This window comes from Scyliorhinus canicula, chromosome 17 (assembly GCF_902713615.1).
Source record: "Scyliorhinus canicula chromosome 17, sScyCan1.1, whole genome shotgun sequence".
Taxonomy (NCBI): Eukaryota; Metazoa; Chordata; class Chondrichthyes; order Carcharhiniformes; family Scyliorhinidae; genus Scyliorhinus; species Scyliorhinus canicula.
This window is the reverse complement of record NC_052162.1, coordinates 112,338,449-112,356,149: the sequence shown is the minus strand read 5'-3', so window position 1 is coordinate 112,356,149 and position 17,701 is coordinate 112,338,449. Positions and strand designations below refer to the sequence as shown.

The window sequence follows — 17,701 nt, the reverse complement described above, 5'->3', positions numbered from 1 at the left end:
TCTCCCCGTGTCCGAGTGGTTCTCACCCCCACAACACAAAGATTTTTTTTTTAAATCTTTGAAACCAGAATAAACAGATTAAGAACCTGAGAGTCAGTGTTGTACCATGAACATGAAAATCGCTTATTGTCACGAGGAGGCTTCAAATGAAGTTACTGTGAAAAGCCCCTAGTCGCCACATTCTGGCGCCTGTTCAGGGAGACTGGTATGGGAATTGAACCGTGCTGCTGGCCTGCCTTGGTCAGCTTTAAAAGCCAGCTATCTAGCCCAGTGTGCTAAACCAGTCCCTACATGTGGCACTTTGACTTTTCACAGCAGTTGAACAACGTGTCATCTGTAGCCAGATCCAAGTGGATGGACTCGGTCAATGGCAGGAAATGTTCGCATTTTTTTTTAACTAGAGCTGGTGGCTTGGAGAAGACATCCGGGCTGACCGACAAGTCCAGCTGAAAAGGGTCCAAGGTCGAAGTTCCTCACTCTGGGGGAAAACTACGAGGCGCAACTTAAATGTCCATTTCAAATCTCCGCTGACTGCATTCCCCTCATGGCTATTAATGTGATTTGTTTCTGGCCTCACCTTCTCTGCTGTATTCACACTTGTGACACTCAAAATGTTTGGACGATCACGTGGAGGAGTTCCAGCAACAGGGCAATTCCATGAGGAATTGGTGGTCAGAAATAATCCGGCTGCCTCCGGGGTTTGGCGCTGTATTCCTGCGAGAGCTGCGCTGAGTCACTGACGGTCACCCGGTGGGCTGGGAATGGCCGGCTCGGTTTTGTGAGCGGACAAGCCGAGAGCTGGGAAACAGGGCCCGGATCTCTCTCCATGTCAGTCAGTAAGTCAACCCTGCCCACACAATCCCACACCAGGCCACAGCCGCCTGCCAACACATCCGCTCACCACCCCCCCCCCCCCCAACCCAGAGATACACAGTTTAGGTGGATTGGCCACGCTAAATTGTCAGTGGATCAGTCCGTTCACTCTGGATCACCAGTGGGCAGCATGGTGGCGCAGCGGTGAGCACTGCTGCTTCACGGCACCAAGGTCCCAGGTTCGATCCCGGCTCTGGGTCACTATCCCAGTGGAGTTTGCACATTCTCCCTGTGTCTGTGTGGGTTTCACCCCCACAACCCAAAAGATGTGCAGGTTAGGTGGATTGGCCACGCTAAATTGCCCCATTAATTGGAGAAAATGAATTGGCTATTCTAAATGTATTTAAAGAAAACAACTCTGTTTCACCAGCTCTCGACTTCCGAGTGACTGTGGCGATGTCTTTTGTTCTGTTGGCTGACTCCTAACTTCTTACTTCATGTTGCGTTGAGCACCGAGCTCCAGAGAATTGTCGCTCATTAATCCTTTCCAGCAACTACCTCTATGCATTGTTGGTAGTATCCTGCAGTTCTGATTGGCCCGAGCAGCACATGTTCAGTACCTGATTGGTTAAATGGTGCACGATCAGGATCTGATGGGTCTCTGAATGATGTTAGTCACCTTGCTGATGTCACTTCCCTTTAACTCCAATTGGTTCCCCAGGATCTCAGTGGTAACATCCTTTTTGTTATTGCTGTCCCCAACTGTTTTATTAAGTTTACAGCTTTTGCGCTAAGATAACAAGGCAACACGAGGTAATTTGTGTCTACGTACTTGTAAGAGGATGGGTGGTGTCACTTCCTCATGATTGATATTCGTCAGGCCTATCGTCCTAATGGATACCATAGAACCAAAGAATATCACATGGTTCAGAAGGAGGTCATTCGGCCCGTCGAGTCTGCACCTATCATCTAAAACAGACCCCTACCTCAGCCCACCCTATCTCCGTAACCCCACCTAACCTGCACATCTTTGGACACTAAGGGGTAATTGTACACGGCCAATCCACCCAACCGGCACATCTTTGGGCTGTGGGAGGAAATCCACGCAGACACAGTCACCCAAGGCCAGAATTGAACTTGGGTCCCTGGTGCTGTAAAGCAGCAGTGCTAACCATTGTGTCACTGTGCCGAGATGATGTATCTCAGGTGTTATGTGTAACTTCTTTGTGACTGCTGGTGACTGAAGCAAGTTACTTAAATGCAAATAACTGAAAGCACAAGAGATACACCAATTTAAATCAATACAGCAATTACTACAGAATATTGAAAATAAATCCATACAGGTGATTGATGTGTTGAAGTTCAAGCAGCAAGATGCACATTACAAAATATTATGATCACTATTACCTAGATGCTCTATCACCACATTTTTATTGATGAATCCTGTCTCACTGCACATTGAGGTCTCAGATAGGCTGCTCTCTGGTTGTCTCCAGAAGGAACTGTTCTAAGAAATTATCTCCCAAAAACTTCAGGAACACATGTTCCAGTCTATCTTTGCCAATCTGATTCTCCTGATCTACATACATTTCAAGTCACCCATGATTATTTTGGTACATTAATTACAAGCCTTATTTATTACTTCCTGTACACTCTACCTACAGTGTAACTACTTTTCGGAGGCTCATTAACTACTCCCACAAGAGACCTTGTATCTTTTCTATTTCTTTTCTCAACCCACATCATCTTTCTGGCTAAGGTGTAATTTCAGTACTGAACTAATGTCATCCGTTATTAACAGGGGCGATCCAGTACCATTTCCGAGCTTCCTGCCGTTCTGGTAAATCACAATACCCGTGAACATTTAGATCCCCACCTTGGTCACCTTTCAACCAAGTCTCTGTGATGTCCATCAGGACACACACATTTATCTCTATCCGCGCTGATAATCCATTCCTTTGTTAAAATTCTGCGCACATTTTCAATTCCATTTCAGGGGTTCAATAAACCTCTTTACCCAGCGAGTGGTGAGAATGTGGAACTCACTCCCACAGCGAGTGGTTGAGGTGAACAACATGAATACATTGAAGGGGAAGCTAGATACATACATGAGGGAGAAAGGAATAGAAGGAGATGCTGATGGGGGGGAGATGATGAGGGGTGGGTGGAGGCTCATGTGGAACATCAATACTGACAGAGACCAATTGAGCTGACTGGCCTGGCCCTGTGCTGTGGACTCAATGGAACAGAGACAAATGTATTTATTTTGATTTCCCTGTTGTGGGGGGAAACACTATTTACTATCCAGGATAAAATAAATGTCCTTCATCAGCTTCTGTGGGTCATTTCAGTGGAAATGTGCTCTTCCAGACTCAAATAGCATCAGCCCACTGGAAGCAAAGTTGTGAGATTGGCCAAAATATATCCATTGTATAGAACCTTGGTTAGACCGCAGCTGGAGTACTGTGTGCAGTTTTACTGCCCTTTCCAGAATCCAGCGAATTTCACAGACTCACTATAGTAAGAGGCCGTTTAGCTCATCGATTCTACACTCACCCTGTGAAAAAGCAGCCCACCGAGACCAACTCAGCCGGCCTATCGCTGTAAGCCCACCTAACCTGCACATTACTGGACTTGGCATTTGCCAGGGATGCAAGCCATCAGGGCTCAGGGACATATCTGCCTTTTGCCCCATTATCCTACATAGAAACATACATAGGAAACAGCCGGCATCCCCACATCATAGAAAATAGGAGTAGGCCATTCGGCCCTTCGAGCTTGCTCCACCATACATTATGGCCATGGCTGATCATGATGTTCAATACCCAGGGCAGCACGGGGGCACAAGTGGTTAGCACAGTTACTTCACGGCGCCGGGGTCCCAGGTTCGATCCCCGCTCTGGGTCACTGTCCATGTGGGGTTTGCACATTCTCCCCGTGTTTGCGTGGGTTTTGCCCCCACAACCTAAAGATGTGCAGCCTAGGTGGATTGGCTACGCTAAATTGCCCCTTAATTGGAAAAACGAATTGGATATCCCAATTTTTTTTAAAAATTAAGTTCAATCCCCTGATCCCTTTAACCCCAAGAGCTGTATCTAATTCCTTCTTCAAATTACAAAATGTTTTGGCCTCAACTACTTTCTGTGGTAGTGAATTCCACAGAGTCACCACTCACTCCATGAAGAACATTTCTCCTCACCTCAGTCCTAAACGATATACACCTCGTCCTCAAACTATGATCCTTAGTTCTGGACCCCCCACCTTGGGAACATTCTTTTTCAATTTACCCAATCTAATCCTATTAGAATTCAGAAGTTTGAGTAATATGACTTCTCCAGTGATGCTATGTAACTCATCCCCCCCCCCCCCCCCCCCCCCCCCCCCCCCTACTCCTGCTCCTAATTCGTATGTTACCACATCCTTTATAATAGATTGTAGCATTTTCCCTCTTACTGATGTCAAACTAATGGGTCTGCGGTTCCCCGTTTTCTCTCTCCCTCCTTAAATAGTGGGGTTACATTTACCACCTTCCAATCTGCAGGAACCATTCCAGAATTTTGAAAGATGATCACCAATGTATCCACTATCTCTATAGCCGCCTCTTTCAACACTCTGGGATGTAGAGCAGCAGCTTTTGGAGATTTATTAACTTTCAACCTCATTCATTTCTCCAGTGCTACTTTTTCACTGATACTAATCTCTTTCAGTCCCTCGTGCTCACTGGTCCCTTGGTTCTCTAGTGTTTTGGGGACAATTTCTGCATCTTCCTCCGTGAAGACAGACACATATTGTTTAGTTTCTCTGCCATTTCCTTATTCCCCATTATAAACTCTCCTGTCTCTGCCTGGAATGGGCCCACATTGGTCTTTGCTAATCTTTCCCTTTTCACATTCCGATAGGAGCTTTTCCAGTCGGTTTTTATGTTTCTCGCCTGTTTGCTCTCATATTCTATTTTCTCTTTTATCAATTTCTTGATCCTCCTTTGCTGAATTCTAAAACAAGTTCCCAATCCTCAGGCTCACTACTATTTTGGCCACTTTATGAGCCTCTTCCTTTGTAAAATTTTTTACTTTTCTTGTTAGCCATGGTTGCATCAGTTTTCCTGTTGGATTTTTGTTTCTTAAAGGAATCTATATTTGATGTCAATATGTAATCATTCCTTAAATGCTAGCGAGTGCCTACCTAGCATCGTACCTTTTATTACAAGTTCCCAGTCTGCCACAGAAAACGCGACGGTTTTCTTTTGTGAGAAACACCCAATAAATTAAACAAAAGAACCAACGAACCAGCACAGCCATCGTCATAGCAATGTGGCTGGCTCTGCAGGGTTCCAAAAGAGAAATGGGAACTCAATATCTTTTAACGTCCCAATCACCCTTTCACTTTGAGATCCTTGTGAAATTTGAAGCCAGGTATTTGCAACAAGGCTCAAAGAGCATCAGCCCACTGGGGACAAAGTTTGAGAGACCGGCCAGTCCAACAGAAAGAAACCCTCCAACCCTCCCACTTCATCAAGTGTCAGAATGAACATGGTTCAGTCTTGGATGTGATTAACAGCAGAATCCAACCTCTGTCATCACTTGTGAACTTGTTGGTGTCTTGGCAGGTGTGAAGAAACACAAAATCTCTTCCCACATTGAGAACAGATAAATAGCCTCTCCCCAGTGCGGACCCGTTAGTGTCTCCATAGGTGGGATGGATCTCTGAATGACTCCCTTATTCAGAGCAGATGAATGGCCTCTCCCCAGTGTGAACTCGCTGATGTTTCTGCAGGTTGGATACATGACTGAATCCCTTCCCACACTGAGAACAGATGAACGGCTTCTCCCCAGTGTGAACTCGCTGGTGTGACTTTAAGCTAGATAACTGAGTGAATCCCTTCCCACACCGAGGGCAGGTGAATGGCCTCTCCCCAGTGTGAACGCGCTGGTGTGACCTCAGGTTGGATAAATCACTGAATTCTTTCCCACACTGAGAGCAGGTGAACGGCTTCTCCCCAGTGTGAACTCGCTGGTGTGACTTTAGGTTACATAACTGAGTGAATCCCTTCCCACACCGAGGGCAGGTGAATGGCCTCTCCCCAGTGTGAACGCGCTGGTGTGACCTCAGGTTGGATAAATCACTGAATTCTTTCCCACACTGAGAGCAGGTGAATGGCTTCTCCCCAGTGTGAACTCGCTGGTGTGACCTCAGGTTGGATAAATCACTGAATTCTTTCCCACACTGACAGCAGGTGAACGGCCTCTCCCCAGTGTGAACTCGCTGGTGTGACTGCAGATGGGTTAATTGAGTGAAACTCTTCCCACACCGAGGGCAGGTGAATGGCCTCTCCCCGGTGTGAATGCGTTGATGTGACCTCAGGTTAGATAAATCACTGAATTCTTTCCCACACTGACAGCAGGTGAATGGCTTCTCCCCAGTGTGAACTCGCTGGTGTTTCTGCAGATGGGTTAATTGAGTGAAACTCTTCCCACACTGAGAGCAGGTGAACGGTCTCTCCCCGGTGTGAACTCGATGGTGTGTCTGCAGTTTGGATGAATCACTGAATCCCTTCCCGCACTGAGAGCAGGTGAACGGCCTTTCCCCTGTGTGAATGCGGTGATGTCTCTGCAGTTTGGAGGAATCACTGAATCCCTTCCCACACCGAGGGCAGGCAAATGGCTTTTCCCCAGTGTGAACTCGCTGGTGTTTCTGGAGGTGGGATAAGTGAGTGAATCCTTTCCGACACTGCCCGCAGGTGAATGGCCTCTCCCCAGTGTGAATGCGTCGATGAGCTTCCAACAAAGATGGGGCTCTGTATCCCTTCCCACAGTCTACACATTTCCATGCTTTCTCCATGTTTTGCGTCTCCTTGTATCTTACCAGTTTGGACAATACGTTAGAGAATTGATCACACACAGAACACGGGTACAGTCTCTCCCCCCTGTGAATGGGGTGATGTTTTTTCAGGCTGTGTAACTGGTTAAAGCTCTTTCCACAGTCTGTGCTCTGGAACACTGAGTCGAATTTGTGTGTCACCACTTTCCTGGTTGCACTGATGTTTAAAATCTTTTGAAGCCTGCAGAACAGACAAACATTTCTCTTTCTCGGTTCAAAGGTCGATTATATTCAGGTCATGATGAACTGAGTCAGATCGCGATGTGATGTTTGAGATTTCTCTCTGTAAATCCTCTTCCAATATCCTACAAAAATGATTTGGCAAAGACATCACTGTTGGTACAGGATAAAAATTCAAAACTTGCATTTCAATTGCTGTGGAAAATTATTTCCCCTCTTATTCACGAAAAGCTGTAAATCTCCATCCCACACACTCTCCTATATCTAACATTCACCCTCCCAATTCTCCTGAAGGTGCTGATTCAGGCTGATTGACAGATCCCTGCTCACTGCTCCCTGCCCTGGACACACAGACCATAACAAATAGGAGCTGCATTCGGCCATTTGGCCCATCGAGCCTGTTCAACCATTCAATGAGATCATTGGCCAATCTACCTCAGCACTATTTTCCCACACTACCCCCCATACCCTTGATATCTTCAATATCTATAAACCTAGCAATTTATCTCTTGAAAATTCTTGATGACTGAGGTCCCACAGTCCTCTGGGATGGAGAATTCCAAAGGTTCACCACTTCCTCGACTGAAGAAATCCCTCCTCATCTGAGCTTTCTCTCTATTTTCCTGCTGGTTCCCCATACCCCACGTCAGTCAGAAATCTGTCCTTCCCAGCCGTGAATATATTCAATAACCCCCAGACTCCACTGGTTCCTGTGGAAGCGAAATCCAGAGACCAACAATCCTCTGAGGGAAGAGATGACTGGATATATATAACATAACTGCAGTACAGATGTACGAGGCAAGTTTTTTTACACAGAGGGTAGTGGGTGCCTGGAACTCGCTGCCAGAGGAGGTGGTGGAAGCTGGGACGATAGTGACATTTAAGGGGCATCTTGACAAATACATGAATAGGATGGGAATAGAGGGATACGGACCAAGGAAGTGTAGATTTTAGTTTAGACGGGCATCATGATCGGCACAGGCTTGGAGGGCCGAAGGGCCTGTTCCTGTGCTGTACTTTTCTTTATTTCATAGAATTTACAGTGCAGAAGGAGGCCATTCAGCCCATTGAGTCTGCACCGGCTCATGGAAAGAGCACCCTACCCAAGGTCAACACCTCAACCCTATCCCCATAACCCAGTAACCCCACTCAACACTAAGGGCAATTTTGGACACCAAGGACAATTTATCATGGCCAATCCACCTAACCTGCACATCTTTGGGCTGAAGACTAGAAAACTCCCAAGGAATCGTGTGACTGTCAGATCTACACGTGATGTTTGAGATTTCTGTCTGTAATTCTTCCACTTCAAATATCTTGTAAAATGTTACAAGACTAGATTTAATAATAAATGTACTTTATTACAGAAATATACTGTATTACAATAATATATCTAATCTGTACCATATTACAACACTAGACATATATTTGTCCTATATTAATTTACTGTCCCTTAAATGTTCAGCCATCTCCTGGGGAATGCAGCCCTTTAATTGTGAACATTGGGAAAGAGACCATCCTTTTAGCCAGACAAATAAATGTGTCAAGCTGAGGGAGCAAAGGATGTCGATGTCTTTAAGAGAGAGAGAGAGAGAGAGACCTGGGCCAAGCTTTCCAGAGTCTGCACCCTCCCTGGATTCACTTCCTTTCTCTTCAGTTGCTGCAAGTGACCAATTGAAGGTCAGAATGAAAAAAGAAATGGAAAGGGGGAGAAAAGAAAGTGTTTTACTCACAGATGTTGGACACAGGAAGAGGTTCCCGTTTGTGTGAAGATCAAGTGTCACTCACACAAAGCCCGCGCTCTGATTGGCTGGAGAACTTACGTCCTTCCGGTCCTCCAACCCTGCCTATTGGTAAATACTTCAGCAGGAAGGTCAGAGGTTGGGCTCTACCCGCAAATACGCGGCTTCCGCTCTGCCTTGGACATGCGCAGTCCCGGCTGGGGGTGGGGAATCAGCTCTGGCTGAAACAATGGGTGGGGGCGGGGCGGGGCGGGGCACCTTGTCCGCGCTGCCGGGTCTGCGGACTGGAACCCGATGACGTCACCGCGAAGCAGGGTGATCCCTATTGGCTGATCCAGGCAGGGCTCCATTGTGACGTCACAATGTGGAGGTTGGACAATGAGTTTCAGACTGAAACTTCCTCCTCTGGGCAACATCTGGGAGCAAATCAATGTCTCCCCCTTTCCATTTCTTATCTCATTCTGGGGGGACATTGGGGACTTGCAGCAACTGAAGGGAAAGGAAGTCAATCCAGGGAGGGTGCAGACTCTGGAAAGCTTGGCCCAGGTCTCTCTCTCTCTTAAAGACATTGACATCCTTTGCTCCCTCAGCTTGACACATTTATTTGTCTGGCTAAAAGGATGGTCTCTTTCCTAATGTTCACAATTGAAGGGCTGCTTTCCCCAGGAGATGGCTGACATTTAAGGGGACAGTAAATTAATATCAGGCAGTGATATGTCCAGTGTTGTTATATGCTCCAGATTAGATATATTATTGATGGTTCTGTGATAAAGTACATTTATTATTATTTCTAGTTTTGTAATATAGTTGCTGTAGAGCAGACTCGATGGGCTGAATGACCAAATTCTGCTCTTAGAATCATAGAATCCCTACAGCGCAGAAGGAGGCCATTTAGCTCATTGAGTCTGCACCAACCCTTTGAAAGACCACCCCACCCATGCCCTATCTCCCACCCTATTCCTGAAACCTTACCCAAAGGGGCAATTTAGGGGATCAATCCACCTAACCCGTACATCTTGGACTGTGGGAGGAACACACGTCGACACAAAGAGAATGTGCATTCTCCAGACAGACAAGTCACCGGACGTGAAATCAAACCTGGATCCTGATGCTGTGAGGCAGCAGTGCTAACCACTGTGCCACCTCCTATGTCTATAATGGTGACATATTTCCAGTCATAAATTACACACACCGAGTGCAATCCATGCTAACTCTGTAGCGAAATCCAATCAGTCCCATTCCCTCTCCATATCCCTGTTACCCAGCAAGTTTATTTCCTCACTCTTTTATTTTGAAATGCTTGATGGTCTCCGCTTCCTCCACCCTCATAGGCATCGAGGTGCAGATCTCTCTCACCTCACTGTTGAAATAAAGATCTCCCTCACAGTGCCATCAGTCTCTAGTAATGTAATCGAGCCCTGTATATTACGCACATTTTTAGTGTGGGATTATTGGGCTTCTGTTAGGAAAAGCAGAGTGAGAATGGAGGGAGAATGTGTGGGATGGAGATTTACAGCTTTTGGGGAATGAGAGAGCAAATAATGTTCCATAGAAACTAGAATTGTCTGTTCTGAATTTCTATCCTGTACTGACAGTGATGTCTTTTTGTAAATTGTTTTTACAGGATACTAGAAACAGTCAGAAATCTCAAACGTCATGTCTCGATCTGACAGAGTCACTCTACTCGCTGGGGCCTGAACATCGTCGGCCTTTGAATCTCGAAGAAGAAAAGTTTGTCAATTCTGTCGGCTTCAAAGGATTTTAAGCAACTTTGTGACCATGAAAAGCATTGCAACACACGCACACCTGAGTGAGAGTGTCCCAGTGTGGTGATAAGATTTGCATACCTGTCTGCCATTGGGGCAGAACACCGGCTTACCACTGGCCCTGGTCGGTCGTGTGCCTCTCGACCAATTGGTCGAGAGGCTGAGTTAACCGCGCCTCCTTGCCGAGGTATAAATAGTCAAACGTCCGGCGGTCGTCCATTTTATTGTAGACGACCGCAGGGCTAAATTCTAGTTTATTAAAGCCTAACTTTTGTAAAGCAACTCGTCTCTCGTACAATTGATGGCACATGACCCAGTGTGACAAATTAAGTTCTTTACCCGTCAGTCTGGTCTCAATAAAACTCGAGAGGGATCTGTAGGTACAGTATTATTTATTTTTAAACAACTTGCAAGGCTGACCCGCTCTATAGAGACTCAGAACACATACAGTCTCCTGAAGCTCCCAGAAACGAGTGAGACCGAGGACAAAGAGATCTTCTATACATAGAACATAGAACATAGAACATAGAACAGTACAGCACAGAACAGGCCCTTCGGCCCTCGATGTTGTGCCGAACAATGATCACCCTACTTTAAACCCACGTAACCCGTATACCCGTAACCCAACAATCCCCCCATTAACCTTACACTACGGGCAATTTAGCATGGCCAATCCACCTAACCCGCACATCTTTGGACTGTGGGAGGAAACCGGAGCACCCGGAGGAAACCCACGCACACACAGGGAGGACGTGCAGACTCCACACAGACAGTGACCCAGCCGGGAATCGAACCTGGGACCCTGGAGCTGTGAAGCATTGATGCTAACCACCATGCTACCGTGAGGCCCCATATCATTCAAATGGCATCAAGTTTCACACACAAGATTCCCGTAGGTCATCCTATACACCTCCTGACCTGGCCATATATCCTGATTGGCTCACTTCGAATTCCTCAACCCTGGGCCTCTTGTTACCCAGCATCCTTTTCACCACCCTCTGCACAAGGCTCCCTCCCCCCATTCCTAGCCATGCTTTGCTCAATTCCTTTGTTCATTGCCTGCTAACTCACTACCATCAGACCGGCTCTATCCTCTACATTATTATTTTTTTTAATAAACAATTTTATTGAGGTAATTTTTGGCTTTGTAAACAGTTACAAACATCAACAGAAAGAAAGCAAAAAAGGCAAAAATGTGCAAACATCCATGTACTTTCAATACTTCAATCGTAACCTACTGCACAAGCCCGCTCCTCTCCCACCGGTACTACCCGCCATTCTTTCCCTCCTACTCTACTCTACCCCCCCCCTCCCCCTGCTGACGCTCACTCTCCCGCAAAGAAGTCAATAAATGGTTGCCACCTCCGGGCGAACCCCTGTACAGATCCCCTCAAGGCGAACTTAATTTTTTCCATACCCAGGAAACTCGACATGTCCGCAAGCCACAACTCAGTCTTCGGGGGCTTTGAGTCCCTCCACGCCAATAGTATTCGTCGCCGGGCTATCAGGGAAGCAAAGGCCAAAACATCGGCCTCTTTCTCCCCCTGGACTCCCGGGTCTTCCGAAACCCCAAAAATTGCCACCCCTGGACTCACCACCACCCTTGTTTTCAGCACCCGGGACATGATCCCCGCAAATCCCTCCCAGGACCCCCTCAGCTTAGGGCATGCCCAAAACATGTGAACGTGGTTCGCTGGTCCTCCCGCGCACCTAGCGCATTTGTCCTCTATCCCAAAGGATTTGCTCATCCGAGCCACCGTCATATGGGCCCGGTGAACGACCTTAAATTGAATCAGCCCGAGCCTAGCACATGTCGCGGTCGAATTTACCCTACTCAGCGCCTCTGCCCACAGCCCGTCCTCCTTTTCCCCGCCTAGCTCCTCCTCCCACTTAAGTTTCAGTTCCTCTGTCAGGGACACTTCCTCCCTCATGAGCACCTTATAAATACCCGAGACTCTACCCTCCCCTTCTTCCCCCCTAGAGACAATTCTGTCGAGGATCCCCATTGGCGGGAGGCGTGGGAAAGATGGGACCTGTCTACGAACAAAGTCCCGCAACTGTAGGTATCTAAAATCATTTCCCCTTACCAACCCAAATTTCTCCTCCAAGCTCCTCAAACTCACAAAGCTCCCTTCCAGGAACATATCACCCACCCTTCCCACACCCGCCCGCCGCCATGCTCGAAACCCCCCATCCATACTCCCGGGGGCAAACCGATGGTTGTCACAGATTGGCGCCCAAACCGACGCCCCCGTCTCCCCTACAGGCCTCCTCCACTGGCCCCATATCCGCAGGGTCGCCACCACTACCGGGCTGGTGGTGTACTTGGCCGGCGGCAGCGGTAGAAGAGCTGTGACCAGGGCTGCCAAGCTGGAGCCCCTGCACGAAGCCGCCTCCACCCGCTCCCAAATATACCCCGTACCCACCATCCACTTCCTTATCATAGCGATGTTGGCCGCCCAGTAATAATTAATCAGACTCGGCAAAGCCAGCCCTCCCTCGCTGCGGTTCCTCTCCAACATCGCCTTCTTCACCCGCCTAGACAAAGCTCATGATCATCCTATTAACTCTTTTGAAGAAGGACTGTGGAACAAAGATCGGGATGCACTGAAAAACAAACAAGAATCTAGGGCGGATTGTCATCTTTACAGTCTGCACCCTCCCTGCCAGCGACAGCGGGAGTGCATCCCATCTCCGAAACTCTCCCTTCATTTGCTCCACCACCCTGGCCAAATTTAACTTATGCAGCCTGCCCCAGTCTCGTGCTACCTGGATTCCCAAATACCGGAAATTTTCCTCAACCAGCCTAAACGGTAGCCCTCTCAATCTGTTCTCCTGGCCCCTTGCCTGGACCACAAACATTTCACTCTTGACCATATTTAATTTGTATCCTGAGAACTGGCCGAATTTCCTCAACATTCCCAGTATACTTCCCATCCCAGCCACTGGGTCCGACACGTACAGGAGCAGGTCGTCTGCATAAAGAGAGACCCTGTGTTCAACCCCGCCCCTTACCATCCCCTTCCATCCCTCTGCAGCTCTCAGCGCAATCGCCAGCGGCTCTATGGCCAGCGCAAACAGCAGCGGGGAGAGCGGGCAGCCCTGCCTGGTCCCTCGGTACAACCTAAAGTACTCCGACACTTCTCTGTTAGTCCTGACGCTGGCCCTCGGGGCCTGATATAATAATTTGATCCAATCCACCAATCCCTCCCCGAACCCAAACCGTCCGAGCACCTCCCATAGATAGTCCCACTCCACCCGGTCAAAGGCCTTCTCGGCGTCCATTGCCACCACTACCTCCACCTCTCTACCCGCCGGGGGCATCATTATCACATTGAGCAATCTCCTCAGATTGGCCGCCAGCTGCCTACCTTTCACGAACCCAGTTTGGTCCTCCCCAATCACCTCCGGTACACAGTCCTCCATTCTAACCGCCAGTACCTTTGCCAGGAGCTTGGCGTCAACATTGATCAGGGAGATTGGCCTGTAGGGCCCGCACGCCTCTGGGTCTTTACCCCGCTTCAATATCAGTGATATAGTGGCTTGTGACATTGTCGGCGGCAGAGTCCCTCTGTCCCGTGCCTCATTGAAAACCCTCGCCAAGACCGGGCCCACCAGCTCAGAAAACTTCCTATAGAACTCTATTGGGTATCCATCCGGCCCCGGGGACTTCCCTGACTGCATGGCCTTTAGGCCCCCCAATACCTCCTCTACTCTAATCGGGGCCCCCAGCTCTTCCACTCGCCCCCCACCTACTGTTGGGAGGGTTAACCCGTCCAGAAACCTTTTCATCCCCTCCGGTTCTTCCGGCGGCTCCGAAGTATACAGCTTGCGATAGAAGTCCCGGAATACCTTATTCAATCCTGCCGGGTCCTCCACTTTGCGCTCCTCCCCGTCCCTCACTCTACCTATTTCCCTGGCCGCCTCCCTCCTCCTGAGTTGCTGCGCTAACAGTCTGCTACCCTTTTCCCCATGCTCGTACACCACTCCCCTTGCCTTCCTAAGCTGTTCCACGGCTCTACTCGTGGATAGTGCCCCCAGTTCCGCCTGTAGTCTCTGCCTCTCCCTGAGTAAAACCTCCCCCGGGGACTCTGTGTGCTCTTCATCTATCCGACCCATTTCCCTGACCAATCTATCCATCTCTGCCCGGTCTGCCTTGGCTCTGTGGGCCCCAATTGAAATCAGCTCCCCCCCCCGCACTACTGCCTTTAGCGCCTCCCACAGGGTTGCCGCTGAGACCTCCCCCGTGTCATTCACCTGCAGGTAATTTTGCATACATCTCCGAAGCCTCTCACAGATCCCCTCCTCCGACAGCAGTCCCACGTCTAGCCTCCATTGCGGGCGTTGGTAGCTCGCTCCCCCGAACTGCAGGTCCACCCAATGCGGGGCATGGTCTGAAATGGTAATTGCTGAGTATTCCGTGTTCTTTACCTCCCCCCTACAGTCCCTGCTTAGTACAAAGAAATCTATCCTGGAATATACTTTGTGGACGTGCGAGTAAAACGAGTAGCCCCTTCCTGTTGGCTGTCTGGCTCTCCAGGGGTCCACTGCCCCCATTTGCTCCATAAACCCTTTCAGCTCCCTTGCCATTGCTGAGAGTCTACCCGTTCTGGGACACGACCGATCCAAAGTCGGGTCAAGAACCATGTTAAAGTCCCCTCCCATTATTAGCCTGCGAGAATCCAGGTCCGGGACCTTCCCCAGCACTCTTTTAATGAAGTCCACGTCATCCCAGTTCGGGGCATATATATTCACCAGCACCACTCTTCTCCCCTCCAGTCTGCCCCGTACCATCAGGTATCTGCCCCCCCTGTCTGCGGCTATGCCCTCCGCCTCAAATTGCACCCGCTTGTTGATCATGATTGCCACCCCCTGGACTTCCAGTCCAGGTTCGAGTGGAAGACCTGGCTAATCCAGCCCTTCCTTAGCCTGGTCTGGTCAGACACTTTCAGATGTGTCTCCTGCAACATAATTACGTCCGCCCTCAGGGCCCGCAAGTGCGCGAACACCCACGCCCTCTTAACCGGCCCATTCAGTCCCTTGACGTTCCAGGTGATCAGCCTGGTCGGTGGGCACAACCCATCCCCACCCCCCCCCCCCCCACCCCGCCGGTCAGCCATAGCCTTTCTCAGGCCGGCCCCCGGCCCGTGCGTCGCGCCATTCCTGGCCCGCCCGTTGGCTGCCTCCACCCTCGACCTCCTTTCCAGTGCCTATTTCAAGTCCCTCCCACGTCAGCAGAACAACCCCCCCCCCCCCCCCCCCCAACCACATCCCCTGATACCCCCACCCCTGCCATCCACTGGCTGTGATCTCCTCCCCCCCCCACCTGACTCCCTTGACTAACCAATCTGTAGCCCGGTGACTCAACACTCCGGCGCCTTCCTGTCTCATTCCCATTGTTTTCCCGTCCCCCTCCCCTCTCCCCGGCGCTCCATCCCCCTCTCCAACCCACTGGAGTAAGCCGGCTCTAGTGTCCTCCGCGAGCTGCACAAAAAGTACAAATCCGCCCAAAAAGGAAAAAACAGAAAAAAACCCAAGAGAAAAAAGAGAAAAAAAGTAAACCCCCCAAACCAATGTCCATGAACAAAGGAAAGAGTCCCAAATGTTCCGCTTGGCACCTTTGACCCAGCAAACCGTTGAACCGCAGTCCAGGCCCATTCGGCGTACCTTCCCACGGTAATCCTCGGGCCCTAATTCGCGTCCGTGGGGCCTCTTTTCGGGACCAGCCCTTGACCCCTTGCAAAATCCATCGCTTCTTCGGGCTCGGAGAAGTAGTGGTGTTGACCCTGGTGCGTGACCCATAGACGGGCCGGGAATAGCAGACCAAACTTCACGTGCTTCTTGAACAGCACCTCCTTGACATTCTTAAAGGCTGCTCGCCGCCGAGCCACCTCCTGGCTTAGGTCCTGGTAAATGCGGAGAACACTGTTGTGCACGTGCTGCTCCTGGCACTCTTTGCCCACTGCAGCACCCGCTCCTTGTCCACGAACCTGTGGAACCTAATCACCATCGGGCGGGGGGGTCCGCCCGGCCGCCCCTGCCTCACCTGCACTCTGTGTGCCCCCTCCAGCTCCGGCGGTCGCGGAAAGGCTTCGGCCCCCATCAGCTTCATCAATAGGTCTGCTACAAACGCTGCGGCATCAGCTCCCTCAGCCCCCTTCGGGAGGCCGACCATCCTCAGGTTGTTCCTGCGGACTCTATTCTCCAGCTCCTCCACTCTGTCTAGCAGTCTTCTCTGCCGCTCCTTCAGCCCGTCAACCTCTAGCGCCGCAACCGTCTGCGCATCCGCCTGCTCCTCCACCGCCTCTCCCAGCTCCTTAACTTTAACATCTTGCGCATCCAGCCTCTGGTTCAGCTGATCCACCGCTTTCTGGATTGGGTCCAAGCTGTCCCGCTTCAACGCTTCAAAACTGGACTTCATTACCTGGAGCATGTTATCCAGCGCCTGCTGGATTGCTGAGTCCAGAGTCCGTGTGTCCGCCATCTTCGGTTCCAGGTAATTTTCTTCAGGTCCTTGTCTCTGTCCCTTTTTCTCCTTTTTCTTCTGCCTTCTGGACTCCCGCTGTTCCATGTGCCGCAGCCCGCTCCTCAGCACTTTCGCTGCCGCCTTCCTTCTCCCAGCTCCTTAACTTTTACCTCTTGAGCATCTGAAGTGGGTCCAAGTTGTCCTGCTTCAGCGACTCCAAACCTGTTTTTCTTCTCTTGGAGCAAGAAAGGTCCGTGTGTCCGCCATCTTAAGTTCCTGGTCAGCTTCCTCTGCTCCTTGCCTCTGTCTCTTTCTCTCTCTCCTCCTCTACTTCCTGGACTCCCACGGTTCCATCGATTGCAGCCCGCTCTCCAGCACATTTGCGGCCGCCTTTTTGCCGCTCCGTGGTCCCGCTATCGCGGGGAATCAGCCCTAAAGCCCCGCCGGAGTGAGAGTCCGCCGAATGTGCGGCTCACTCGAGCATCGCCGCCACCGGAAGTCCACGTACATTATTCTAACTAATTATCCCATTTGATATCACATTTGTTTGTTCAATTCCTCAAGTGCACAGACTGAATGAGTTAAGTGAGAGCAGAATGACGCCTCTCTGGAACTCAATGCAGCTCCGGCTGCCTCTCCCCTGACCGTATGGGCCTGTGTGAAGATGTATTTAAGAGACTGCATCATCTCATCTGCTTGTGCCAAAGGAAGAAAAATGAATCAAAACAAGTTGAATGAGAACAGAAATTCCAAATTTAGAACAGAACTACAACAAACAGCTCTGGCCTCAGCTGTGATGGCCTCCCTGACAAAGGCTCACAGAGCTCTGCTTAATTTGCTTTCAGAACCAGTTGAAG

General features: G+C 49.7%; 1 protein-coding gene across 1 annotated transcript in view; it reads right to left on the bottom strand.

Annotated features, from left to right (window-relative positions):
* The window catches only part of LOC119952153 (zinc finger protein 239-like), a 59,909-nt gene that overhangs the window by 6,240 nt on the left and 35,968 nt on the right, over positions 1-17,701 (bottom strand). Inside the window, exons 4-5 of the mRNA XM_038775745.1 lie at positions 5,562-6,587; positions 4,572-5,474 (exon numbers count right to left, since the gene is read on the bottom strand). Of these exons, the coding sequence (XP_038631673.1) occupies positions 5,332-5,474; positions 5,562-6,587 (1,169 nt within the window). The 3' untranslated portion in view covers positions 4,572-5,331. Of the gene's footprint in view, positions 5,475-5,561; positions 6,588-17,701 lie in introns of the transcript that reaches the window.